Source organism: Bufo gargarizans, chromosome 5, assembly GCF_014858855.1.
Source record: "Bufo gargarizans isolate SCDJY-AF-19 chromosome 5, ASM1485885v1, whole genome shotgun sequence".
In the NCBI taxonomy this organism is placed as follows: domain Eukaryota; kingdom Metazoa; phylum Chordata; class Amphibia; order Anura; family Bufonidae; genus Bufo; species Bufo gargarizans.
Genome location: NC_058084.1, coordinates 475778833 through 475801939, shown reverse-complemented (window position 1 = coordinate 475801939; position 23107 = coordinate 475778833). Strand labels below are relative to the sequence as shown.

Here is a 23107-nt window from a genome sequence, read left to right as displayed (position 1 = left end):
GCAGTGCCATAGACCGATCCCCCTCCCCATAACAGCCCCGGCCCCGCTTCAGATGATTACACGTGACGCACCTGCTCCGCCCACTTTATGAATGAAGGTGTAAGGAGTAAGTGACGTTACGCCGCCGTCCGCTCTGCTTGTTACTGGAGCGTCATTGTAAGGTAAAATAAAGATGCAGTGATTTAAAATAAACCGCCCGCCGGCATAGCAACGAATCGGACGATTATTCGATAACTGGATTCGTCGGCAACGAATCCAGTTATCGATTATTATTGATTACATCGATTAATCGTTGCAGCCCTAGTTTCTATTGAAAAGCTCAGAAAAAACAATGGCCCAAGAATTTGGCCTAAAATGTCCCCCCCCAAAAAAAACTGGGGCAGAGGATTCCGGCAGGCAGTTCCGTCACCGGATACTATGTAGAGATGGGTCACCTCCGGTTGTCCAGTCATATTGATGACTTATCATCAGGATAGGTCATTACTATCTGATCGGTGGGGGTCCGACAGCTAGGACCCCCGCCGATCAGCTGTTTGATGAGGAAGCGTCGCTTCCTGGTTTTTCGAATACGCGTAGTCTCCTGTAGAGTGGCAGCGTAGTCTAATTACCAGCATTCGCTCCATAAACTCCCCGAGACGAAGTGCAGTGCAATAGTGCAATGAAGAGGAAGCAGCATGCGCATGGAGCGCCGCCTCCTCTACAAACAGCTGATTGGTGGGGGTGCCTGGTGTGGGACCCTCACCGATCTGATACTGAACCTGACCATAGGTCATCAATATTAATGGCTGGACAACCCCTTTAAAGGGGAAGCATAGCAACTCCGGCAATGTCAATAGATACGTGTGATGGGTGGGGTCTGAGAATCTGCACTGCCACCGACTTCCAAACCCTGGGACTTACTTTGGAAGAAGAAGAGTCACATTCCTGGCAAATCCATCCATATCCCGTCTGCTTTGGAGACTTTTTCAGAGGAGGGTCCAAGCAGCCAAAGTGGTAGCAGAGCCTACATTCATCACACCTGCAAGAGAAGAGAAATACACCGGGGTAGCAAAACCTCTGAAAGTCACAAGGAAACAGCATGCGCTGCAGGACGAAGCCCGGGGACGGATCTTGTCTATTATACACGGGTGTTTAAATCTGGTTTACTTGCCCGGTAAATATAGGCCCATGTAAATGAAGGCTACATGTAGAAAGGCTCATCCCATCGTGATCTTCGCCCTTGTCACACACCAACTATAATGCCATTCTGCCTTCCCACTCTTCCCCTCTCACAGCATGCGGTCTCAGACACAGAGGGAACGTTGCAGCTGCATCCCCCTCCTCTCTATCTAACAGTATTAGTGCAAACAAATCTTTTTGAAGACTGATGGGTTTGAACATATACAAAGAGAGAAAAAGAAGAGGTGGCCACGTGATGCGGAGGTGAGGAAGATACAGCTTCAGTCAGGTAAAATTTGGTACAAAGTTTCATGTAGTCGCTAATTCAATTCTGTTAGACTGTTGTATCTGCATTGGAGAAAGCAGTGCGACTGCCTGGCTGTTATTACGCTATTCCACATTTACGAAGACTGGTGGATTTTTACACCCAAAAAAAAATAAAGGAGATTAGGGATGCAGCTATCAACTATTTTTGTAATCGAGTATTCTATCAATAAATCCAACCATTAATCAAGTACTCTGATATCAAACAACTATTTAAAAGAACGTTTTTCTTTATAAAACTCATCAGCTGCACCCTCAGTGCCACCAGCTTGCCCCACAGTGCCACCAGCTGCCCCCTCAGTGCAACCAGCCTGCCCCTCAGTGCCACCAGCCTGCCCCTCAGTGCCACCAGCCTGCCCCCCAGTGCCACCAGCTTGCCCCCCAGTGCCACCAGCTTGCCCCCCCAGTGCCACCAGCTTGCCCCCCCAGTGCCACCAGCTTGCCCCCCCAGTGCCACCAGCTTGCCCCCCCAGTGCCACCAGCTTGCCCCCCCAGTGCCACAAGCTTGCCCCCCCAGTGCCACAAGCTTGCCCCCCAGTGCCACAAGCTTGCCCCCTAGTGCCATAAGCTTGCACCCCAGTGCCATAAGCTTGCCCCCCAGTGCCATAAGCTCCCCCAAGTGCCACCAGCTTGCCCCCTCAGTGCCATAAGCTTGCCCCTCAGTGCCACCATCTCCCCCTCCTAGCCATATCCCCAGCACCAGTAAGATAAAATACTTACCTCTCCTGTAGGGGCGCCGCTCCACAGCTCGTCCATCTTCTTCTCCAGCTCGCTGCACTGTCGTCCTGACGATGTGTCGGGTGGAAAGTGCAGAGCGGTGCGGGCCACCACGGAGCGGTGAGTAAGAGCAAGTGCTTTACTCCCGCTCCGTGGTCACATGACACAAATGAATCCTCAATGCAAAAAATTTGCATCAAGGACTTTTTTGTGTCGAAATACTCGATTCAATCGAGTAGTCGTTTCAGCCCTAGAGGAGATACTGGAATGATTTGCATCTTTTGGATGGTCAGAAAAGGAGATCTTCCCATAGCTTTGGCCCACTTGCTCCTGTCTACTCTACTAAGGTTGAGTTCATTGGTCAGTGATTTCCAGCAGTTATTGTGAGTCAAAACCAGGTGCGGGTCAAAAGCACGGAACAGGTGCAAATATTTCCATTGCACCTTATAGCCTCATTCACAAGTCCGTGTCCGTGCTCAAATCCGTGAGCAGGTGGTCAGTGATGCATCCGTGAAGGATCCGTGTTGGGTCCGTGGGTCCATTTTTTTTGCTGTCCGTGTTGCATCCATGTTTCACTGACACTGAACAGCTGAAAAATTATTTTCAAAGCATCTCTTCCTAATGATCCGTGAAACACGGATGCAGCACGGATGGCATCCGTGGTTTTCAAAGAACCATAGACTATAATGGACGTGATGGATCCATGAACATGGACAAAATAGAACATGCATCCGTGCTGAAAACACGGACCGTGCTAAAACACTGATGTCTGAATACACATCAAAACGAATGAGGACGTGTGGAGAACACTGACGTGTGACTGACGCTCATCTCTGAGCAGGCTTCACTACTGGTTTTGGCTCAAAATAATTGATGGAAATTCTGATCAAATAAAAAGTGTGAACTAGGCCTTAAAAGGATCGTGCCACAAAAAATAGTCTGCGGGTTTTCAAACAAGCACCTGGATGTGAATACTTTTGCAATTGCATGTCATTAAAAATGTATGATAGCTGAGTTATTCGATGAAATACATCTGTACAGCGCCACCTGCTGTTTGTTCTTTTTTCTAATTTCTCTGTCCATCTTAGTGAGGTGGACACACATGCTCGGTTACATTATTCAACTGCCACCAGTTGCAGCAAAAGGACGTGCCCCCCTGAGCGGCCAGCTTTACATAAATCTAGAGAGCCTTTGGAGCAAGGAATGTGGAGAGATCCCCATGTGAGGCACAGGGCTGGTTCTAGCTTTGTTAGGTCTGATTTTCATTTTTTACATGGAAGGCCTTGCATATTTCAGCAAGACTATGTTAAACCACATACTGCATCCATCACAACAGCATGGCTTTACAGAAGAAGACTCCATCTGCTGGACTGACCTCCTGCATCCAGACCTTTCACCAATAGAAAACATTTGGCTCGCCATAAAAATTTAAAAATCCGGCATAGAAGACCCAGGACTGTTGAGCAGCAAGCATCCTACATCAGACAGAAATGGGGCAACGTTCCTCTCCCAAAACTCCAGCAATTCCTCTCCTCACAGGGGTTAAAAGAAGAGCTGATGCTACACAATGGTCAGCATGGACCTGGCCCAACTTTTTTTTTTACATGCTTTACTGCCATCAGGTCCTAAATGAGTAAATAAAAAGTTTTTTTCATGAAATGGTAAAATGTCTTACTTTCAATATCTTATTTGTGTTCTCTGATCTATAAGGTGAGAAATATGGGGCTATGAGATTTGTAAATCATCGCATTGTTATTATTTACATTTTACACAGCGCCCAGACTTTTTTTGGGAATTGGGGCTGTATTACATATAATATTTGCTACTGACAAGACAGATCGGCAAACAAGCAATAATTACGAGGAGGCGGAAGAACCACAGAAGAACAGACGGAGGAAATATCCTGCCACGGGGAAAGGACAAGTGAGCGGTTATATATTTCAATCTTCCACAATGAGCTTTAGAAAGGTCATTCCGCTGGAAATATATGTGGCCGTTCCTCCTCTTATTACACTGCAGGATTTTTATGCCGCACACATCACCTCTCTGCGCCTATTAATAAAGCTGGAATGAGGCGCTTGCCCTACTGTAATTCAGGAAGCCGGGGAGAAAGCGCTTCTGTACAGATCATTTCTGGCAGTAATTAAAGGGATATGTAGACCTTCGGAGGCAATTTTTTTTATGACTGCATTTCACAAATGTTTGGTCAAACATCATGTTTTCAATTGGCCTTTATTAAAAATATTGAGCCGTTCTGTCACAAACGGTTAACTGTTTTTTGTTTTGTTTTTTAACTGTGTGACTGGTACTTTCACTTTGTGCCGATCATCTAATAAACCTTATCTCTTAGGGCTCTTTCACACTTGCATTGTCCGGATCCGTCGTGTACTCCATTTGCCGGAATTACACGCCGGATGCGGAAAAACGCAAGTGAACTGAAAGCATTTGAAGATGGATTAGTCTTCAAAATGCGTTCAGTGTTACTATGGCAGCCAGGACGCTATTAAAGTCCTGGTTGCCATAGTAGTAGTGGGGAGCGGGGGAGCAGTATACTTACCGTCTGTGCGGCTCCCGGGGCGCTCCAGAGTGACGTCAGAGCGCCCCATGCGCATGGATGACGTGATCCATGCGATCACTTCATCCATGCGCGTGGGGCGCCCTGACGTCACTCTGAAGCGCCCTGGGAGCCGCACGGACGGTAAGTATACTGCTCCCCACTACACTTTACCATGGCTGCCAGGACTTTAGCGTCCCGGCAGCCATGGTAACCATTCAGAAAAAGCTAAACGACGTTTCCGGTAATGCGCCTTTCAATGGGCATTAATTCCGGATCCGGCCTTGCGGCAAGTGTTCAGGATTTTTGGCCGGAGCAAAAAGCGCAGCATGCTGCGGTATTTTCTCCCGCCAAAAAACGTTCCGGTCCTGAACTGAAGACATCCTGATGCATCCTGAACGGATTTCACTCCATTCAGAATGCATGGGGATAATCCTGATCAGGATTCTTCCGGCATAGAGCCCCGACGACGGAACTCTTTGCCGGAACAGAACAACGCAAGTGTGAAAAAGCCCTTAACTATTAAGAGGTCATAAACACTTTTTTAGGCCACATTCTTATCAGTAAGATAAGGACTGAGCTATAATGAGAGTTTATAAGGTCAGAGAGCAGAGATAAGGAGACCGTCAGCTCCCCAACTGATGGAAAAGAGAAAATGAGGAGGCTACTACAAAATTTATAGAAATTACATTTCTACAGACAAATCTATATATATATATAAAGAAAGACATATATATGTGTGTATGTATGTTCCACGATCACTCAAAAACGTAACTATCGATTTCAACGAAACTTGGTGTACACATCCCTTGCTACCTGGAAAGAAATCTTGTGGGGGTCTCAGCTCTCTAGGACGTACCGTTCCTGAGATATTTCCAAAAAAATTACCTGCATTATCCAATACAAGCCTTCAAGTCTTTCTCTCCATATCCCAGCTGCCATACACACGGTCACATGACCCTTATCAGCCAATAGAATCTCACAAGCCTTTAGTCTCCACATACACACACTTTTACTCCAGGTTTCCATAACAACCCAGCCATGTTTCTTCACTGCTGTAGGTCAGCTTTAGGCTAGGGCTACACGACGACAATAAGTCGCACAACACATAGGGCACAACTACACTGCGACATGTGCCGCGTGACAATTTTTTATAATAATAGTCTATGGTGTTGCACTGCGACATGTGAACTGCTACGACTGCGACAGTCACCAAAAAATCCATCTTGGATGCAGCATGTCACATGTCGCAGTGCGACACCACAGACTATCATTAAAAAATTGTTGAGACAAAATGTTGCGTGACACATGTCGTCGTGTAGCCCTAGCATTAAAGGGAAGAACACTGTGGAGGTCACAGGGGGCAGGGGCCACTATTAAAGGGGCAACTGCTGTGGAGGTCACTGTTAAGAAGGGAGGGACCCTGAGGGGGTCACTGTCAAGGGAGTGGGGTGCTGTGAAACTCACTGTTAAAGGGACAGGCTACTGTGAAGGTCAAAGTTCAGGGGATGGGCTCCTGTGGAGGTCCCATTTTAAAGTGGCGGGGCTCTGTGGGGGTCAGTGTTAAGGGGTTGGGGACTGTGGAGTTCACTGTTAAAGGGGCGGGTGCTGTAGAGGTCACTGTTATGGGGGATAGTGTCCATATCTTAACGACACACACAAACATTAAATGAAATAGATTAAATATACCCGTGCAAAGCCGGATCCTTCTGCTAGTATCAAAAAAAATGCAGCAAAGTCATCGGGATCTGCCCCCCCCCCCCCCCCTCAACAGGAAACGTGTTGCAAGACCAAATGTCATGAATTTTCCGCTCAAAATGAGTTAGTACTTGATCGATACAGTTGATCCTAATTGTACAATGTAAATGAGATAAACAAGATAATGACTGAGACAAGCGGAAGGTGGAGAGGGGGGGGACACTCATTTTATTTACCGCGCTTCCTGAGCCCATCCAATTTCATTACAGTGGAGGATCTCTTATCAGGCAGCCTGCAGAAGGCTAAATGTGCACACCAGGGGCCTCGCTACACTACGTGCATGGACAAAGCCGAGCCAAGAACACAACATGCGACATGAGGGACGAGCCGAGGACCGGCGCTGCTGAATCTAGGAGAGCGGATGAAAAATTCACAGGGAGTGACCGAGATAAGGCGTTAATATTCTGCAATTCAAGTAAATAATTAGCGCAATGATTTAAAGGGGTCTTCCAATTACATTTAATCGTTTAAAATTTTGATTTAATAAGGCATAACGACATCTAACCTCTTCTCTCCTTACTTCAGTCTGGCAGCCTACAGAGCTCTGTCCATCATGTCCAGGACAGAATGACTCCCACAGCTCGTCTTAGCATAGTGGCCACAACGCAACAGTATAAAAGTCCCTGGAGCAGGACCTGCAGAGCATTATGCGAGGGCCATGGAGACAGTCCTGTGAGTGAAGAGCTCCAGTTCATGCTACATTTCACCCAGTACAGGGTTAAATACAGGTAGACAAGCAAGCTGACCTTCCCACTCGATGAGAAGAGCAGCTCCCAGCAGGGAAGACACTATTACAACTCTGAGGCGCATGCCGATCCAGGAATGATGAGCAAATTGCTAATTTTCTCCTACAGGTGTGTAATCAAGGTGAGTTTACGGGACATGCTGGATCCCGAAAAATCCCTTTAAGACTAGATTCACAGGTGTACGATACGTCCATATTACGCAGATGTGTAACAGCCCAACTGACCCAAACTCACAACACCATAGATCCCTATGATGCTTAAAGGTCATCTGTCAGCAGTTTTGTACCTATGACACTGGCTGACCTGTTACATGTGCGCTCGGCAGCTGAAGACATCTGTGTTGTTCCCATGTTCATATGTGTCCGCATTGCTGAGAAAATGATATTTTAATATATGCAAATTAGCCTCTAGGAGCAACGGGGGCGTTGACATTACACCTAGAGGCTCAGCTCTCTCTGCAACTTCTGCGCAAGCAAGGTTTAAGGGTACTTTCACACTAGCGTTTTTGTTTTCCGGTATTGAGTTCCATCACAGGAGCTCAATACCGGAAAAAAAAACGGATCAGTTTTACCCTAATGCATTCTGAATGGAGAGCAATCCGTTCAGGATAAATCAGTTCAGTCCCTCTTACGTTTTTTGGACGGAGAAAATACAGCAGCATGCTGCAGTTTTCTCTCCGGCCAAAAATACTGATCACTTGCCGGAATGCCGGATACGGCATTAATTTACATTGAAGTGTATTAGTGCCGGATCTGGCCCCAAGTGCCATCAGCTTGTGTCTGGATTGCCGGATCCGACAGGCAGTTCCGGCGACGGAACAGCCTACCGGAATCCTCTGCCGCAAGTGTGAAAGTACCCTAAGGGGGAATCTGTTAAGGAATGGCTTCTTATTTATACTCTCTGTGGGACACATGTAAAAGATGTAATACCGCTGGACCATACCGTTATAATATGAAGGGGTCTGAGGACCTCTGCAGGGCAAAATAACCATTTTGCGGCTGCGAAAGTTTTCACAATAAAACTTTAATTATAACATAAAAATCTGACTATAACCCCAGCGCCATATATTTGGGGTCACTGGAGGCTGCAGAAGGGGGAGAGAGGACAGTAACAGGCTGTGATTAGTAAGAGGGGTGATGACACAAAGAAAGGTCCCAATAGCAGCAGAGATCTCGCCCTTTTCTGGTACAATGTATCATTGAAGGGAACACGAAGTCTACATTTACATTTTTGCATAATGATTTGCAATCACCAAAATAATTTGGGCAGCAAGTGAGGTCTTGGAGAAATCGTAACATCTAGACCCAGGCAATAACAAGGAGTCGGCAGTCTCATCCTCCACTGTATGCGGCCTAGATGTCGAGAGAACATTAAGTGAACGTATCCTTAATTAGTAGGTGGAGGAGGAAGAAAAAGACAAAGATACAAGAGATCAATGAAGCAAAAGGAGAGAAAGCAAAGCAAATGAGACTAACACTACATCACCGCGGCTGCCAATTCCACCTCTAATTAGCCTAATGATTCATGCCCTCTGAACACACCGCCATCAGGCACATGGCCGAGGCTCGCACTGATGACATCATTAACATCTGCCTCTGACAAGTCAAAAATGTGGATGCGTTTTATAGAGTCCATGAACATGTAATATACAGCTCCAGAGACGCTCCAAAAATATAATAGGAAGCAAAAGACAATGAGAACAAAGGCAAACAGGAAAAAACTGCTGCCGCACATGTAACGCCCGGTAAGTATTCAGAGTTCACATTCAGAGGGGACAGTGATCAGCTCTCATCAGAAACAGATTCTACTTTAAAGTTTTTTCAGCCCAGGGGCTTTTTTTTCAATTCAAACCATCTTATCTTCTGTAAGATCAAACACAAGGCAAGAGCACTCGGCAAACACCGAATACATGACCTAACAGTATTATAGTATTTATATTTTTGTACATAGGAGCAGTATTATAGTAATTATATTCTTGTACATAGGAGCAGTATTATAGTAGTTATATTCTTGTACATAGGAGGCAGTATTATAGTAGTTATATTTCTTGTACATAGGAGGCAGTATTATAGTAGTTATATTCTTGTACATAGAAGGGAGTATTATAGTAGTTATATTCTTGTACATAGGAGGCAGTATTATAGTAGTTATATTCTTGTACATAGGAGCAGTATTATAGTAGTTATATTCTTGTACATAGGAGGCAGTATTATAGTAGTTATATTCTTGTACATAGGAGGCAGTATTATAGTAGTTATATTCTTGTACGTAGGAGCAGTATTATAGTAGTTATATTCTTGTATATAGGAGCAGTATTATAGTATTTATATTCTTGTACATATGGAGCAGTATTATAGTAGTTATATTCTTTTACATAGGAGGCAGTATTATAGTGGTTATATTCTTGTATATAGGAGCAGTATTATAGTAGTTATATTCTTGTATATATGAGCAGTATTATAGTATTTATATTTTTGTACATAGGAGCAGTATTATAGTAATTATATTCTTGTACATAGGAGCAGTATTATAGTAGTTATATTCTTGTACATAGGAGGCAGTATTCTAGTAGTTATATTTCTTGTACATAGGAGCAGTATTATAGTAGTTATATTCTTGTACATAGAAGGGAGTATTATAGTAGTTATATTCTTGTACATAGGAGCAGAATTATAGTAGTTATATTCTTGTACATAGGAGAAGTATTATAGTAGTTATATTCTTGTACATAGGAGGCAGTATTATAGTAGTTATATTCTTGTACATAAGAGCAGTATTATAGTAGTTTTATTCATGTACATAGGAGGCAGTATTATAGTAGTAATATTCATGTACATAGGAGCAGTATTATAGTAGTTATATTCATGTACATAGGAGGCAGTATTATAGTAGTTATATTCATGTACATAGGAGCAGTATTATAGTAGTTATATTCATGTACATAGGAGCAGTATTATAGTAGTTATATTCATGTACATAGGAGCAGTATTATAGTAGTTATATTCTTGTACATAGGAGCAGTATTATAGTATATTCTTGTACATAGGAGGCAGTATTATAGTAGTTATATTCTTGTACATAGGGGCAGTATTATAGTAGTTATATTCTTGTACATAGGAGCAGTATTATAGTAGTTATATTCTTGTACATAAGAGCAGTATTATAGTAGTTATATTCTTGTATATAGGAGCAGTATTATAGTAGTTATATTCTTGTACATAGGAGCAGTATTATAGTAGTTATATTCTTGTACATAGGAGCAGTATTATAGTAGATATATTGTTGTACATAGGAGCAGTATTATAGTGGTTATATCCATCAACTAAATAAACGTCCTTGTATGCATAAATGCAATTGAGGCAACAAAGAAGGGAAAAATGATATGTACATACATATATAATTTTATAGAGGTCATACATATGCATGTGTTTGTACATTAGCATCTGAATGTATCTCGACACATCTTATGTAGAGTCTGTGTAAATAGGGTGCATTTAGCCAGCGATTAATATCTTTCTTTGTTACTCTCGTTCGTTACCTTTAATTAAATGTGATTTTGAATAACATCTTTAATATAGTGCCGCCATGAAAACCGCTGCAGGGAATCGCAGTGCACAACTGATAACGAGAGGTTGCTATTTCAATCCAAGGATAAGAAAAGGAGCACATTGCTTTTGACTCTCCCCGGCTTCTGTCACTTTCGAGTGGATTCAAGTACAGCGAGTCATCAATTGCCAGACAAACCAGGGAAAGAGACATTATTTATTAGGACAAGTCTGACAAGGCATTTATCCGCTATTTTCCAACAACGCACATATCAAACATTCTTGATGAGTGCGGGGAAACTGAACAAGAAAATAGAGAGCTTTGTCATTCTAAGTAGTGAGCTAATCAATTACATCCATGCTAACGGGATGAAAAGGGGGGACGCTGGAGGGGAAGATTCACGACTGGCTTATACCAGAGGCCTCCAAGACGACTTCTCTATCTTAGGCTACTTTCATACTTGAGTTTTTGCCTGATCCGGCAGGGATCAGCAAAAAAACGCTTCCGTTCTGATAATACAACCATCTGCACCCTTTATGAACGGATCCAGTTGTATTATCTTTAACATACTCAAGATGGATCCATGATGAACTTCATTGAAAGTCAATGGGCGACAGATCCGTTTTCTATTGTGTCAGAGAAAGCGGATCTGTCACCATTGACTTGCATTGGGGGTCATGCCTAATCCACTGTGTTCCGCATTCCATGACGGAAAGAAAACCGCAGCTTGCTGCGGTTTCCTCTCCGGTATGGTAACGCAACGAAAAGGAACGGAATACATTTTGAGGCATTCTGTTTAGTTACGTTTTTCTCTGGTATTGAGATCCTGTGACGCTATTGTGAAAGTAGGCTTAGATTGCATTACCGCGTTTGTTTGCATTACCGCTGTGTTCAAATTTCTGCTGGTCGCCACATGGAGTCTGTCGACACTGTGACGACAGACATGCCCACAGCTCCTCGTGGTTCTTTTTCTGGTTTCTAGGTTTGGTTGCACTACTACAGACACTGAGCTAGCGCATATGTGAGGTCCTGCATTCTGAACAGAGTTCTGAATGCAGCTCTGGGTATGAATAGAGTACAGTATGTCACTCTAGATGGCAAAATAATATACAGCAATCATATGCCGCTTCGAGCAACGTTGCAGATGACTGCGCTTTCGCATTCTGGCCGATGCATATCTTAGGTGTAGGGCCAGATATAAGTGTGCAACGTGATCCCAGGGAGGAAGATTAGAATGGGCTTCAAAACTTTTCCAGTTCTTTGCTTTCAATAGATCAAGCAGCATTGTATAGTATACTAGTTCACCAAAGTTTGTGTAGTACATAAAATCCTAAATGAACTCCTAAACTTTGCAGTTTGAAAGGGACGTTGTCGGCAAAGTTCAGCATTGTCATGCTCCACATGTCCCCAAACTGACAAGGGGGAAAAAAAACATCAAATTAATTAGCTTAGGAAGAAAAAAAAAAACTTCCTCTCTATAGGTCAATCCAATCTTCCCTTTTAATCATCAATAATAATGGTCTTTTAAGTTGCAGAGATAAGAGGAGCGGCTTTATCACGAGAACAGGGACATAATTAAGCCAAGAGTAGCTGTGTGATAAAATCAATAAGATAAAATGCACTCATAGATTGATTTGTACCACTGGCATGTAAGAAAAGCCGGGCGGTACAACAAACAAGGGCTTGTGTCTGCCTTCCCATGTCTTTATTCCGGGCCTGCTCTGAACGGACCTTCAAATCTTAAGCAAAAATATATCCATTTCCAACAATGCATCCTTAGCGACACTTCAAGCTGTCAGAATCAATATGACATTGTGGAGTCCAGAAAACGCTCTTTGTTAGCGCTGACTCCCTAGACCACAGAGAGCTACAAACCACATATCCTGAGGACAGAAGACAAAAGTCTTGTGAGAATGTTACAAAGGAATGGAAACGTATGACGAGGGAAAGGGGAAGGCACGACGAGGGAAAGGGGAAGGCACGACGAGGGAAAGGGGAAGGCACGACGAGGGAAAGGGGAAGGCACGACGAGGGAAAGGGGAAGGCACGACGAGGGAAAGGGGAAGGCACGACGAGGGAAAGGGGAAGGCACGACGAGGGAAAGGGGAAGGCACGACGAGGGAAAGGGGAAGGCAAGGCACGACGAGGGAAAGGGGAAGGCACGACGAGGGAAAGGGGAAGGCACGACGAGGGAAAGGGGAAGGCACGACGAGGGAAAGGGGAAGGCACGACGAGGGAAGGGGAAGGCACGACGAGGGAAAGGGGAAGGCACGACGAGGGAAAGGGGAAGGCACGACGAGGGAAAGGGGAAGGCACGACGAGGGAAAGGGGAAGGCACGACGAGGGAAAGGGGAAGGCACGACGAGGGAAAGGGGAAGGCACGACGAGGGAAAGGGGAAGGCACGACGAGGGAAAGGGGAAGGCACGACGAGGGAAAGGGGAAGGCACGACGAGGGAAAGGGGAAGGCACGACGAGGGAAAGGGGAAGGCACGACGAGGGAAAGGGGAAGGCACGACGAGGGAAAGGGGAAGGCACGACGAGGGAAAGGGGAAGGCACGACGAGGGAAAGGGGAAGGCACGACGAGGGAAAGGGGAAGGCACGACGAGGGAAAGGGGAAGGCACGACGAGGGAAAGGGGAAGGCACGACGAGGGAAAGGGGAAGGCACGACGAGGGAAAGGGGAAGGCACGACGAGGGAAAGGGGAAGGCACGACGAGGGAAAGGGGAAGGCACGACGAGGGAAAGGGGAACAGGTGACTAGAGAAAGAAAAATGGATGACAAGGGAAAGGGATGATGAGAGCAAGGGTAAGGGGTGACGAGAGAAAGGTACGGCAAAGGGATGAACATAGGAAAAGTAGAAGGGAAATTAAAGTATAACTATCATTTTTTTTTGGGAGTATTGGATTGTGGTGATTAATATCTCCTTGGTGGCCCTATTTTAACTTTTCACTGTGTATTCAATTACCCCTTAATTCCACATTCTTGTTCCCTGTACTGCCTACTTTTACCTGTGCTTAAAATAGGGTTGCTAGGCATGGTCCGTCTCTCTGTTGAAGGACGCAGAATTTCGTGCAAGGTCACATTACTGACAGCTAGGGACTGTAAGCAAATGATTAAAGCCAGGTCCTCCCCAGCAGCTGATAACAGTGCCTGGGCTGTGTGCACTTCTCCCTGTCCCTGCGCTTGGCAGACGCTCCCTCACTCCACAGAGCTGTAGAAGTAGAGTTGGTGCAGTGCAGACCAGGTGTATAAATGAAAGCAACATGTGGTAAGAGGACCCCTTTGTGCTGCAGGAGATTAACCCTTTAGGGGAAGGGCTGTGGTTACTGACACTTTTGGGGGGCTATTGTTACTGGCTAGTGAGGGCAGGCGGGATTAGCCTCAGGTTGAGGGCAGCGGCGGCCATCTTAACTGAATAGTGAAATTGCAGTTTTATGCAGACTGGTTGCTAAGGGCTGAATCTTATTAAATATGGGGTAAGTCAGTCTAATAGTAACTGATTCTGGAATATCATGTTATTAGTAACTACATATATGAAAATTGAAATTAGGGTCTAAGTGTGACAGTTATCCTTTAATAGAGAAGACAGAAAAGAAAGGGACAGTGGAAAAGAATATAGAAACTGAAGGGATATCGATGAGAAAAGGGGAAAAGATGTAAGAAAATCAGAAGAGGGATGAATAAAAACAGTAGAAATAAAAAATTAAAAAAAGCTAAGGGGGAAATAGTGCAAAGGAAAAAGAAAGGATACAGAAAAGGAATTAAAAAAGAATGAAACAGAAAATGAAAGTAGAAACTAAAGGGATAAAGCTACAGAAAATAAGGTAAGGCCTCATGCACACGACCGTTGTTCTGGTCCGCATCCGAGCCACAGTATTTGCCGCTCTGGTGTGGACCCATTCACTTCAATGGGGCTGCAAAAGATGCGGACAGCACTCGGTGTGCTGTCCGCATTCTTTGCTCTGTTACGTAGCCCCGAAAAAAGTGAAGTGAAAGGGGTGTAGGAAAAGTGAACATACAGAGGAAAAGAAAGTAAAAGTCAGTCAAAAAGGTTAGGGAAAAGGATATGCAAAGGAGAAGGGATGAAGAAAATAAGAAAACGCAAAGCAACAATAAAAAGCAAGATAAGGGAAGTACAAAATGACGGAAAGCACAAAATATTTTACATACGGACAACTTGTAAACAAATACCACACCTTCCCCATAGCATTAATCTCCTCAGAGATCGAACTGCGTCCTGGATCTTACATGCTACACTAAAGGGAACCTAAAACTTTACTGAAACCACTGCAGCGGCGCTACTCAGCGCGCTCCGCCTTCGGCTTTCATCGGTTCTGCTCATCTCCTTCTATATATCTGTATTCTGCACACTGGAAAAGCAGAGCCCATGGAAGCTGAAGGTACAGAGCGCTCTCCGCACCTTTCTGGTTTCAATAAAGGTTTAATTGCCCCTCAAATAAACCTTACTTTCGAAATTCCCACAGAACCCTCTGAAAATTCTCCAAATGTGTTTACATCAAGGACCCAAAGTGCCGCCTGACAAACTTTTGTTTCCACAGTGTTTGCGGCCGAACAAAATGGTCTCAAGTCGGGCAGGAGCAGGAACTGCGAGTGCACTTTACAATACCTTCTACAGCGCGAAAGGACAAATTACCTAAATCAGCACAGCAGTTTACTGCTCACAATTAGAAGTTTGCAAAGCAGTAATTTCTTTAATTATCCTTTCGGTGAATGCATTTAGAAGCCCCATGAAAAACAGATTTCCTTGACTAATCATAACATTTGTTTTTCTTTCGAAGCAATGATATGTGAAGAAGGTTATAATGCCCCAAGGAAAGTAAGCCAACCTCTGCAGCAAGGCAATAAAGGCGTGACACGAGTCGCTGTATAAAAGTCAAACAATATATATTACATATGGAACGTTTATGGGTTACCTTAGTCGACTATACAAGGAACTGATATTCAGTAACCACCCATGAGGCAGCCTGAGGTTTAAGGAGCTTCCCATAGCATATGCAATACATTATATTAGGGTCCCAACTCTGGCACCCCTAACAATTGGGGAAAGGGTGGTCCACTGATGCCCACTCTGCAAGTCAACAAGAGTGGCTACTTCTTCCTGTAGAGTTCTATGCAGAGTTGGGTGACTCCCATTTATTCTATAGGCGGTGGCCCTAGAAGCGAGACCACCCAACATCATCACCATGCATGCAGTCCAGCTTGCCAAGGACAAAGAAGCAAGTCCTGCAGAAACACCTGGGGTGTCATACGGTTGTTGAGCCATCTGGACCATCCTGTCTGACATTGCTCTGCAGAAACAGCACTGGGTCAAGCGGTTGAGTCTGGGATCTCAAGCCACCGATTGTAGATTTCAGAGGCACATGTACCTAGAAGATTGGGGCATTGTCTCTTTAAATCAAAGCAAAAAGTTGAGGCCTCCAACTTTGTGATTATTTTTGCATTTATTGGATCCAGCAGGCTGTTCTCTGCCGATGTTCACAGGATCGGGACTCGCGGGATACTACTGTTCACCGCAGTACCCCATGGAATATAATTAGATTTGGCAGGGATCTGATCAGCAGGAGCTCCGTACAGTATTAGGATGTATTGGCTCCGATGAGCCGAAGTTATTGTTTCGCAAAGTCTCGAGAGACTTCGTGTAATAACTTCATAAATTAATTTGTACTGTAAAAATTTATTTCCTGAACTTGGGTTCGGTTCCAAGTGGAACCTAGTTGGAACCGAACCGGAGTTTAAAGGGCTTCTGTCACCCCACTAAAGTCATATTTTTTGGGGGGACTAGTTAAATTCCTTATACTGCGATATATGAAAATATAATGGTCTTACTTACTTTCCTTCAGCAGTTTCTTCTAAAAACAAACTTGTATAATATGTAAATCAGGTCTCTACCAGCAAGTAGGGCGTCTACTTGCTGGTAGCCGCCGCAAAAAACCGCCCCCTCGTCCTGTTGATTTACAGGGCCAGCCGCGATCTCCTCCTCCGGCCGGCCCTGTCAGCATTTCAAAAATCGCGCGCCTGTGTTCATTCGGCGTAGGCGCTCTGAGATGAGGAGGCTCGCCTCCTCAGCACTCTCTCAGTGCGCCTGCGCCGATGACGTCTTCTCTTTCGGTGATGTCATCGGCGCAGGCGCACTGAGGGAGTGCTGAGGAAGCGAGCCTCCTCATCTCAGAACGCCTGCGCCGAATGAACACAGGCGCGCGATTTTTGAAATGCAGACAGGGCCGGCCGGAAGAGGAGATCGCGGCTGGCCCTGTCAATCAACAGGACGAGGGGGCGTTTTTTTGCGGAGGCTACCAGCAAGTAGACGCCCTACTTGCTGGTAGAGACCTAATTTACATATTATAAAAGTTCGTTTTTAGAAGAAACTGCTGAAGGAAAGTAAGTAACACCATTATATTTTCATATATCGCAGTATAAGGAATTTAACTAGCCCCCCCAAAAAAATGACTTTAGTGGGGTGACAGAAGGCCTTTAAGAATATATTTTTTTTTTACAGTACAAATAAATTTATGAAGTTATTACGCAAAGCAAAAACTTCGCCTCATCGGAGCCAATACATTCTAATACTGTACAGAGCACCTGCTCTATACAGTATTGGAACAAAGTTTTATGCGTATCGAATTCGGATGTTTCATCCAAAGTCGATTCGCTCATCACTATTAGGAACCTTCCCTAAAAATTGAAAAAAAAAATATATTTTATCTCTCCGCAAAGTACTTTACCAAACCCCAAAGTCACGAGGTGAACACCCCATCAACGTGTCTCCCTGCTCTCGTTCTACCCCTTTTATGGTGCACACACCTGCATACAGTACCTTTTGTCCGATGCTGATAGCAATCTGGGCCAGGGCTTATTCTTCCGGTTGAATGGCGGCAAAAAAAAAAAAAAAAACACCTGCTATAACGACATCCTTGGGAGGATAATTATTACAGAAGTCTTAAAATAACTTCCGAAAACAAAAGGCATAAAAGCTAAAACACTGACTTGATTCTTAGTTCTTTGCAGATGTAGCAAGGGGAGGGGGGGAGAGGAGCAAACATGGGAACTGTATGCAAAAATCTTAACAGTTGATGTAAATTGCTTTACAATATTCCAGGGGGAAAAAAAGGCGCTTTGATAAGCACACAAGTGCAGTATTAGAAAATGCAAATTGGCCGCCTTTGGTTGCTGCATTGTTTCCTTCATGCACTGAGCGTGCATTGCCACTGGTGTTTTTTGATTCCGGTTGGCTCACTTATCTCTGTTTCACAGCGAGAAATATTACAAGCTGTTTCCGTGTGTTCCAAGCCGGCGCATGCTGTCTCTATGCAAATAAGAACCAGAGCAAAACAAGATGTCTCCTTCATCTCTGACATAATATTAAATATTTCTTTTTATACGCCGTCCTGTATCTGAAAGGAGCAGTCATGGTGACTGCAGCAAATAGAGTGTCTGACTGTATCGGGAAAAGAGAGCGTCACTTGAAGGTTCATAGGGAAGAAAAGTTGGTCAAAGACGAATGGTCCTGCAGTAACCCAATCCATACATAAATACACACATTGACGGGGTTGTCTCATCTCGCCGGAGCGCGCGGTATTAGTAAATCCCACTGAAATGTATCAGAGCTATAGAAACAGTAGAGAGTAAAGCACCGCAAGCCAAGGTGTTTCTGAATTAGAGAAATATCAAAGCTTTCTGTGCTACGTTGTATCCGTAACTCCGAAGCACCGCAATGGGATCTACTGAAACAGCGAAGGCGCTCTCCACTGTCTCCCGGCCAGCTAGTCTCATCACGCCTTAGTAACGGTGAGCTAAGTTATATTCCTGTACACAAGAGCAGTATTATAGTAGTTATATTCTTGTACATAGGAGCAGTATTATAGTAGCTATATTCTTGTACACAAGAGCAGTATTATAGTAGTTATATTCTTGTACATAGGAGGCAGTATTATAGTAGTTATATTCTAGTACATAGGAGCAGTATTATAGTAGTTATATTCATTGTACATAGGAGGCAGTATTATAGTAGTTATATTCTTGTACACAAGAGCAGTATTATAGTAGTTATATTCATTGTACACAAGAGCAGTATTATAGTAGTTATATTCTTGTACATAGGAGGCAGTATTATAGTAGTTATATTCTTGTACATAGGAGGCAGTATTATAGTAGTTATATTCTTGTACATAGGAGGCAGTATTATAGTAGTTATATTCTTGTACATAGGAGGCAGTATTATAGTAGTTATATTCTTGTACATAGGAGGCAGTATTATAGTAGTTATATTCTTGTACATAGGAGGCAGTATTATAGTAGCTATATTCTTGTACACAAGAGCAGTATTATAGTAGTTATATTCATTGTACATATGAGCAGTATTATAGTAGTTATATTCTTGTACATAGGACCAGTATTATAGTAGTTATATTCTTGTACATAGGAGCAGTATTATAGTAGTTATATTCTTGTACATAGGAGCAGTATTATAGTAGTTATATTCTTGTACATCGGAGCAGTATTATATTAGCTATATTCTTGTACATAGGAGCAGTATTATAGTAGTTATATTCTTGTACATAGGAGCAGTATTATAGTAGTTATATTCTTGTACATAGGAGCAGTATTATAGTAGTTATATTCTTGTACATAGGAGCAGTATTATAGTAGTTATATTCTTGTACATAGGAGCAGTATTATAGTAGTTATATTCTTGTACATAGGAGCAGTATTATAGTAGTTATATTCTGGTAATAGGGGGCAGTATTATAGTAGTTATATTCTGGTAATAGGGGGCAGTATTATAGTAGTTATATTCTGGTACATAGGGGGCAGTATTATAGTAGTTATATTCTGTACATAGGGGGCAGTATTATAGTTAGTTATATTCTTGTACATAGGGGGCAGTCTTATAGTAGTTATATTCTTGTACATAGGAGCCAGTATTATAGTAGTTATATTCTGTACATAGGAGCAGTATTATAGTAGTTATATTCTTGTCCATAGGAGCAGTATTATAGTAGTTATATTCTTGTACATAGGAGCAGTATTATAGTAGTTATATTCTTGTACATAGGAGCAGTATTATAGTAGTATATTCTTGTACATAGGAGCAGTATATAGTAGTTCTATTCTTGTACATAGAGCAGTATTATAGTAGTTATATCTTGTACATAGGAGCAGTATTATAGTAGTATATTCTTGTCCATAGGTAGCAGTATATAGTAGTTATATTCTGTACATAGGAGCAGTATTATAGTAGTTATATTCTTGTACATAGGAGCAGTATTATAGTAGTTATATTCTTGTACATAGGAGCAGTATTATAGTAGTTATATTCTTGTACATAGGAGCAGTATTATAGTAGTTATATTCTTGTACATAGGAGCAGTATTATAGTAGTTATATTCTTGTACATAGGAGCAGTATTATAGTAGTTATATTCTTGTACATAGGAGCAGTATTATAGTAGTTATATTCTTGTACATAGGAGCAGTATTATAGTAGTTATATTCTTGTACATAGGAGCAGTATTATAGTAGTTATATTCTTGTACATAGGGGCAGTATTATAGTAGTTATATTCTTGTACATAGGAGCAGTATTATAGTAGTTATATTCTTGTACATAGGAGCAGTATTATAGTAGTTATATTCTTGTACATAGGAGGCAGTATTATAGTAGTTATATTCTTGTACATAGGAGCAGTATTATAGTAGTTATATTCTTGTACATAGGAGCAGTATTATAGTAGTTATATTCTGGTACATAGGGGGCAGTATTATAGTAGTTATATTCTGGTACATAGGGGGCAGTATTATAGTAGTTATATTCTTGTACATAGGTGCAGTATTATAGTAGTTATATTCTTGTACATAGGAGCAGTATTATAGTAGTTATATCTTGTACATAGGAGCAGTATTATAGTAGTTATATTCTTGTACATAGGAGCAGTATATAGTAGTTATATTCTTGTACATAGGAGCAGTATTATAGTAGTTATATTCTTGTACATAGGGAGCAGTATTATAGTAGTTCATATTCTTGTACAATAGGAGCAGTATTATAGTAGTTATATCTCTGTACATAGGAGGCAGTATTAATAGTAGTTATATTCTGTAGCATTATGTAGTAGTCATAAAGAGCAGTATTATAGTAGTTATATTCTTGTACATAGGAAGCAGTATTATAGTAGTTAATTCTTGTACATAGGCGGCAGTATTATAGTAGTTATATTCTTGTACATAGGAGGCAGTATTATAGTAGTTATATTCTTGTACATAGGAGCAGTATTATAGTAGTTATATTCTTGTACATAGGAGCAGTATTATAGTAGTTATATTCTTGTACATAGGAGCAGTATTATAGTAGTTATATTCTTGTACATAGGAGCAGTATTATAGTAGTTATATTCTGGTACATAGGAGCAGTATTATAGTAGTTATATTCTTGTACATAGGAGCAGTATTATAGTAGTTATATTCTTGTACATATGAGCAGTATTATAGTAGTTATATTCTGGTACATAGCAGCAGTATTATAGTAGTTATATTCTGGTACATAGGGGTAGTATTATAGTAGTTATATTCTTGTACATAGGAGGCAGTATTATAGTAGTTATATTCTTGTACATGGGAGCAGTATTATAGTAGTTATTTTCTTGTACATAGGAGCAGTATTATAGTAGTTGTATTCTTGCACATAGGAGTAGTATTATAGTAGTTATATTCTTGCACATAGGAGCAGTATTATAGTAGTTATATTCTTGTACATAGGAGCAGTATTATAGTAGTTGTATTATTGTACGTCACTGAATTCTACACATGTATGGGTCAGCTGCATATAGCTCCTGAGCTTCACTATGGTTATTCTGAACAAAAAAAACAGCAATAGGTGACAGATTGCCAAATGTAGAGGAGCCGACTTAGTTTTTTGCTTTATTGGTCTGCAGAGAAATCTACAATATTATCTCAGCAAATACAGAAATAATGCAGCGGCAAAAGACAAACCCAGCTCTGCTGCAACTGATCTGCACATTCATTAAACGATAAATGAAGCTCATGCAAATCCCTGCCTACTGTTGTTCTCGGAGGGGATATTCAACCACTTATGCTATTGCTCTGTACATTAATACACCACATATAACATTTGCTAAATATATGGCTTTAATTAGCCATTATCTTAATGCTCATATAAAAAAAAATAAAAAACAGGTCCTAAAAGCCTCCAGACTCCCCTTACACACAAAGGATTTCCTATCTTCTCCTCAAGGACGAGAATGGATGACGTTTCAGCCACTTAATCGTCTCCAATAATGTTTCGAAGCCTGCATTTCTTTAGGTGCCGCTTCCTGGATAGATATTAATGCCGGCCGGATTTTATGTATGCGCTCCTCATAACAATTTATCCTTTAGTGACAGGCAGTCAGTGACCTTTCGGGGGGCCGAGCTCCTCTAGTACATCGCTCTCTTCCTGGTAATGCGCCTCAACAAATGACAAGTGGCGCGCCGTATATCTCATGACTGCGCTCTATGTAAATTTTAATTAGAAAGAATGCTTCACTGATTCAGATTTCTCCCTAGTATGCAATTACTGCTGAGGAACAACATAAATTAAAACCTAAAAAGAAATGCTTTCCAGTCTACATGCAGTCATTTCCTTCCCCAGTCACACCTCACATTCATCTGTGCAGCCTCCACTGCGGCCGGGATCTGCGATCCCAATCCCGGGAAGCAACGTTCGCCCGACTTCATGCCTTGACACATACGACTCTTCCAATATAAGTCAAGTGCAAACGCCTGGGGACAGCATCATTGGAGTAGCATTTGGAAAATGCGTGGCGAGGAGCAGTAAGGTGGCCTTCACCATGCAGCTGCTTCTACACTTCAATTGTCAGTGTATTTAGAGGATTTCCTGATGTATACCTCCAATGGATGCTACTGTATGAGCATATATAGCAGCAAATAGACTAAAAGTAAAACACATACCGCACAAATGGCTACATGGCAGACTGCAGAAAGGGGCCGGATGAATGCAGAGATCTCCTAGATACATTTGGTGACCACAGCCATAGAGATCCATGTTAATAGTCTGGCTTCCTGCTGCCACCACTAGGGGGAGCGCACTACTTATGGATTTATACAGATCCGATTGAGCTGAATAATTCTGTATGCGGCGAAGTCCTAAAGCTCCCCCTAGTGGAGACTGCAGAAAGCCATCAAATGTATTATTCATATTTATGGCTATACAAGAGATTCGGGGAACTACACATGAGTAACTCAACTAAAGAACAGCTGAAAGAGAAGA

The 23107-nt window shown here is 42.6% G+C and overlaps 1 protein-coding gene across 1 annotated transcript in view; it reads right to left on the bottom strand.

Moving 5' to 3' along the window:
• The window catches only part of PHF14 (PHD finger protein 14), a 174336-nt gene that overhangs the window by 18863 nt on the left and 132366 nt on the right, over positions 1 to 23107 (bottom strand). Inside the window, exon 19 of the mRNA XM_044293783.1 lies at positions 901 to 1018. Coding sequence (XP_044149718.1) covers positions 901 to 1018 — 118 coding nt within the window. The remainder of the gene's footprint in view (positions 1 to 900; positions 1019 to 23107) is intronic.